At 42.7% G+C, this 6136-nt stretch overlaps 1 protein-coding gene across 3 annotated transcripts; it reads right to left on the minus strand.

Annotated features, from left to right (window-relative positions):
• Window positions 1-950: 950 nt before the first annotated feature.
• LOC127037736 (immunoglobulin alpha-2 heavy chain-like) lies at window positions 951-5830 on the minus strand. Of its 3 annotated transcripts, none has more exons than XM_050929740.1 (5): window positions 5694-5830; window positions 5091-5420; window positions 4008-4319; window positions 3541-3663; window positions 951-1133 (listed from the first exon to the last, which is right to left on the minus strand). In XM_050929740.1, exons 1-5 carry the CDS (start codon window positions 5728-5730, stop codon window positions 1102-1104), a joined length of 834 nt encoding a protein of 277 aa, XP_050785697.1. In that variant the 5' UTR covers window positions 5731-5830; the 3' UTR covers window positions 951-1101. The 3 variants fall into 3 exon arrangements, with proteins under 3 accessions (XP_050785697.1, XP_050785698.1, XP_050785696.1); XM_050929739.1 differs by lacking the exon at window positions 951-1133 and adding an exon at window positions 1151-1480 and having other exon boundaries at window positions 3541-3651; XM_050929741.1 differs by lacking the exon at window positions 3541-3663.
• Window positions 5831-6136: the final 306 nt, after the last annotated feature.

The raw sequence follows: 6136 nt of genomic DNA on the forward strand, positions 1-6136 counted from the left end.
TCAGCTTCCCCTGGAACTAGGGTCCCAATGAGACACTGGTCAGACCCTGACCCCACCCCGGTCTCTTTGTGCTGCTCCCATGACACCAAGGGAGCAGGAACTGGCTGCACGTGCCGGGGGTGTAAAGGCAGCAGAACCAGCCCTTGCAGCCCAACAGCCCTTGGCATGTGAGGTGTGGCCGGAGCATTCTGTACTCAGGGTCTTCCCAGTTGGCAAATGGTTCCTTGGGAGTCATGACCTGCTGGTGTCGTTTAGAACAGCCTCCAGGCAGGGCCATCTTATAAATGGCCTGAAGACCAACTTGGGATACCAGGAGAGTGGGCTCAGCAGAGGCTCTGGCCCTGATTTGCAGTAGGGTTTTATTGAGGCTGAGGTTTGAAAGGGCAATTTGGATGCACAGTTAATGTGAGTTTGGCAACCAGATCCCTGATGGGGCTTTGTAACTCTCAGCCTTAATGTCCAAGTAAAGATGATCCACAGAGACAGCCGTATTCTGGACTGCGTGGTGATAACTGTCTAGAGGGGATGGATTTAGAATCTCTTAGGGGGCATTTCACTTTGTTCTCTCTATAAAGCATTTTGCACATTACGCTAAGGAGTGTGTATCATGCACATACCTGAAATAAGTGTCCTAAAAGTACATTTTGACCCAAGTTTTCCGAAATGGGGTAATTCCACCACACTTTCATGTTTTAGCCCCATCATCCATTCCTTACCCAGTGGGCTCCACTCTCAGCCTTTTCCTTAAACCCACAGTAAAAGCTAAGTTGTATTTTTGCTAATTTCCCCACTTCCAGGGTGACCAGGGAACTTGTTTCTTGGTTTCCTCCATCCTTTGCTGAAATCTTGGGGGGGAACCTGGGCCTCCATCCGATTTGCCTCTTGGTGATTGGTTTGCTTGTGACATAAAAAACATCAAATACTCTTGCTGAAAGTTTGTAACCTAACATTACTTTTATTCTTAAAATCCAGCATAACACACAGCAACCAAAACCAGAGAGAGACGAAGCAGGCTGCTCCCTAAGGCAACGAGGCAAAATTCATCCATCTTTTTCTAGGCTGGCTCTTTCCAGACTGACATCTGCTAGATTGTACACTTCCCTACAGGCAGCAAGCAGGGCCAGGAAAATTCCCTGAAATTTAAAAGGATAAACCACAAGTTTAACAGTTTTCATACACCTCTGTGTTATTGATGCTAATCCCATCTGACCTTATGCATCTCTGAAGCATAGATAATATTCCACCTGAATAGCAGTCAGAAGAGGGTCTTGTTATGGCATCCAACTATAACACAGCAGATTGCACTATACACACACCATGCTCTTATCCAGTCTGATCTTGAATTTCTTCTCTAATAGATTTTAGAGGCAAAGGAATATTTCCCCCCAGGTTTGCTCTACTGGTTCTCAGAGCAGGTTTTGAATGGGTCTATGAATAGCTCCTGACCCTCTTCTTTTGTCATGCATGTTGCCCCACAGATCTACAAGAGGAAATAGAACATTTTCCTCTCCACGTGACAAAGTCTTTCATCAAGAGATCCATTAGCTAGCAGACGTCTGTCTGTCTCACAGCATCATCTGTTCATTACTGAAGAAAGGCACAAGATGTCCCACCAGATAGTTGGGATACTTTAGTCTATCTGCACAGTAAGTATTTTAGTCTGATTTATTTCATGCTTATTTTCTACAGTACTACAAATAATCTTCTGACCAAGAACCTTCTGCAATTCTAAGAAGTGCTAACACTGACCTGGTCAGAGAGAGAGTCACATCTTTTAGTTCGTCAGCTGAAATCTTAAGAGAAGAGATGAAATATTCTGTTTTTAAAGAAACTTGGATTCCACATACTAACCTTGAAAAGAGTTTCTGTTTCTGGATAATATCCTGGAATGTAGTGCAAAATCTTTTTTCCCCTATGCTGTTGTATAACACAGGCTGATGTATTTTTAAGCAGAATAATCAAAAGGAGAATTTGAAACACAAAGGGCTATGATAACAAATGCCTCCCCCATGTAAAATTTAGTAAAATCTTAGGGTTTTAATCACTGATCTGGGTACGCATGAGTGGGAATGTGTAGCCCGGTGATTAGGGAAGAAAACAGGAAATCTGTAGCCCTTGGTTCTAAACTCTGATGTTGTTACATTGCATTAACTCCCACACAGGCTACATGAATCCTAAGAAAACAAATGGCTAGAAATAGAGAAAAATTAAAATAAATCTTTAACAAATATGGGTTATTCTTGGATCCTCTGCTCTATATAGTGTATTGCAAAAGCCCAGCCTTGTCCAGGGCTCAATGTATTAACACACTCCTTTCCTCCCCTGTATAGTGGCTGCCGCGGAAGAAGGGATACAAATCCTGCAAAGCCCAGCACAGGTGTGGCGGTCCCCTAGACAGACTGCACAGCTGGACTGTCACTCTTCTAAAGTAGAAGGAAGGATTATGTGGTACAAGGAACAACAGGATGGAAGTTTGCAGAGTTTTGAGTCTGCACCTTCCGATGGAAAATATTCGAGTAATGTGAGCACTGCAACAAACAGGTTTTCTCCGATCATCAGTAATGTGCAAAGAGACGACTCAGGGGTTTTTTACTGTGGTCTCTCAGCCTTTCTGTATCTACAGCCCAACTTTGGGAATGGGACCAGACTAATTGTCACAGGTGAGTTTCCAATGGCTCAGACCAATGATATTCCAGTGCTAGGAGGTAGTGTGAAAAAAATCATCTTTTTTTGGCTATGTTGTGGCCAATCGCCCAGTTACATTTACAAACAGACTGTTAAGCTTTATTTAAAATTCCACTATCCAAACAGCGCATGCCATTAGCACTGAAACGATCAAGGGAATCTTGTTTTCAAAGTCCAGCAGTTGGCTGAAAAGGGAGTTTAGGATTGAGACAGTTTTTCATGTACCCGATAACTCCTCTGAGTCTGTGGCTTTAGCGCTTTTGCTGAATTTCCAAAACTGACAGAAAAGGCCAAATCCAGGCTTAGCAGACTTACAAGGGCATTGGAACCATCTGCATCCTAAATTCACTCATTTTCAAGACTCGGTCAATGACTCAATAGAGGAAATTAAAGTTTTTTTTCACCCAATTTATACCCAGGCCTAGATTATCTTGCCCTTTAATGAGAGTTGTGCATTTACAACTGAGAGGCTAACCAGGCCTCTGCTGTGTAATTTACATCACTGGTCACATCCCAACTCAATTTGCCCAGAGATTCACATGGGAGTTTCACCTGCTTATCTGAGGCAGAAGTTTGCCCTGTGCAATAATGCAAATGATAAATGATAGAAATAGGGTGTTCAGCCATCAGATACAATAGCAGTTCCAAGCTCAGAGCCTGGCTGAATACAGCACTCGTCTCTGTGGAGGAACTGCCGTGTTACGGGAGTGCCGGAAGGAATAAATGGTCAGTCAGGACAAAGAGAAGGGATGGTAGAGCTGTTTTCTAATTTTGTCATTTTCTGAGAAATCAGCCCCACTATTAACAGGGCTGCTGCTACGTCTCCACACCCAGGACGGACTGTGTGCTGATTACCTGGATTAGAACAGCAGTGACTCCAGGCCAGGCTCAGAGACACCATCAACACCACCAGGAAAATCGCCACTGCGTAGCGCACTGTCTGTGGCACACACCCGCTGGGATGGGCTGTGGAAGAAGCTGACACCAGTCGAGTGAGAGAATCTTTTTTGCACCTTTTCATTAAATCCTTGGTTTTAATTCCCCTCTCCCCAGTAGTTGTTCTTATTTAATTCTTTATAGTGCTTTATAGGTACAGTCTGGGTGAAAGCTGCTCTAGAAATCAGACCTACATTGTCTTGCTGGCCCTCTACTGTCTCAGTTTAGCTTTCCCAAATTCTCCACAAATCTGGCTATTTTAAATAAGACATAAAATATTCCAGCTTTCTGAAAAGGAAAATTACATAGAAGTAGCTCTAATTGCGGCCATTTTACACGTATTTTACAACTGAGTCTCCCTTGGTTTCAAATATCATATCACTCACCTGTAAGATACCTGGTACTTTTCTTCACACTGGTGCCAGAAGAGTTGAATTTGACTTCACAGGTGAAATTCTTCCCACTGGTCCAGGTGTCCATGGGGACGCTGATGTGATTTACAAGCGTTAAAAATCCATCCTTTGCTTTCAATGAGTGTGTCAGCCCCTGTTCCTGCAGCTCCCCAGAAACACTCCAGGAAACATGGACTGGGCTGGACACTCCATGGATCACACAGGCCAGATTCGCTGTCCCAGTGACTTGACTGCCCCATGGAAATGGGACCAGGAGCATCACCCAGCTGCTGTTGGTATAACTGTCTGAGCAGAAGGAGGTGGAGAATTCAGTGTGATAGTCAGATGAGCTGCAGTCTGATTAAAGATGTCAATCTTTCACTAAGAGAAGGTGGGTGAGGTAAAATCTTTTATGGGACCAACTCCTCTGGTTAGAGAGACAGGCTTTTGAGCTCCCACAGAGCTCTTCTTCAGGTCTGGGAATTTACTCAGAGCTCTGCGTCAGCTCGAAAGCTTGTCTCTCTCAGCCACAGAAGTTGGTCCCATAAAAGATATTACCTCACCCACCTTGTCTCTCTAATATCCTGAGACCAACACAGCTACAACAACACTGTCACTAAGACATTAATTCAAAGAAACACATCTATTGAAGGAGATAGTAAATCATCACACCACCACTAACTAGGATGTAGCGCAATATGTATCTGCATTAGTCAGGTGGAAAATTGGGTGCAATTTAAAAAATTTTATAAACATTTCATTACCTCAACATATAGTTTCATGCAGTCATGGCTCTTAGGTTAGAAATATTTCACTCTTGGATGCCCTGAACAGTCACTGAGAAACTTCAAAAGTTTACTTTCAAGTTTTAACATATTTACTTATAAAATGTATGTGTATTATATCCCTTCTATACCCATAGCATTTAATGTTTAGCTGATCTGTTTGGCTTAAAGCATGCTTTCCTTTGAACCATTCATCAATAAATATCGTATCTTCTTACGTTTTAATGGGAACATGAAATATGCTTTGTCAATCAATTATTAGTCTCCTTAAACAAGTTCTGTGGTTCCTTACCTCCAACAATCAGTGTGGTTCCATTCCCAAAGATCAGGAAGCTGCTGTATCTATATGCACAGTAGTAAATGCCAGACTCAGTCTTCTGGACGTTACTGATTTCCAGCGTCGAGCTGTGTGTCTTGTGTTTGCAAACAAATTTACCTACATTTTGATCATCCAAACAGCGCTTAATGCAGGTGGGTTTCTCGCCTTCTTTTCTCAAATACCAAAACATGCTACTTCCTCCTTCCAGGTTTTCCGTGGAAGAACAGTGGATCTTTGCGGAGTCATTAACTTCAACAAACTGGATCCGCTGAGTCTGGTGCAGAAATAACTGCACTCCTAGCACTGGAGAAATAAAATATCGTTATAGTCAGTTTCCATCAGGTCTCCAACTGCCCCAGATGGACTGGGTAGCTCACGAATAGAAATTATTTAATCTGATGACATCTATGCTCTGCAGCCTAAATGCTAAAAACCCCCTGCTATAACTTTGTACAAGTGAATGGAAATGCACTTAAAATCCAGCAAAAGTTTCCAAACATATCACAGATATTCAACACTGATGTCCTGCTGAGGAGGCTGTTTTCTCAAATCCAAAGCTTAGTGCAGACGTTTTACCTAAGGAAGATAAGAGCAGATACTCAGCACAGATCATTTTAATAAAAAAAGTAGAACAAAATCCTGACACACTGGTCCAAAGGCTGATGCCCAGTGCAGTGCTGCAGTGACTGGGTACAGTGTCTCGGTTATGTCCAGTGAGGAACGCCTCCCAGGAGGATGTGCTGTGGTGATAGAGACTAGATTTGTGAGTTAAAGAATCTACAGGGGATGCAGCATTTCTTGTAGAATTTCTCTGCATTCCAATGGCACAGGAGTGTATATAATGATTGAGAATAAATTCAAACAATCAGAATATGGATGATCTATATAAACAAATCCACATGACTTCAGAGCACAAGTCCCTTTGACTTTCAAAGGAAAATGCTCCTAAATCATTAAGTTCTTCTGACAATCCCAATGCAACTCTCTCCCCAGCCTTCCATGTTTGGTTTAATGCATTA

The sequence above is a fragment of the Gopherus flavomarginatus genome, chromosome 20 (genome assembly GCF_025201925.1).
Source record: "Gopherus flavomarginatus isolate rGopFla2 chromosome 20, rGopFla2.mat.asm, whole genome shotgun sequence".
In the NCBI taxonomy this organism is placed as follows: domain Eukaryota; kingdom Metazoa; phylum Chordata; order Testudines; family Testudinidae; genus Gopherus; species Gopherus flavomarginatus.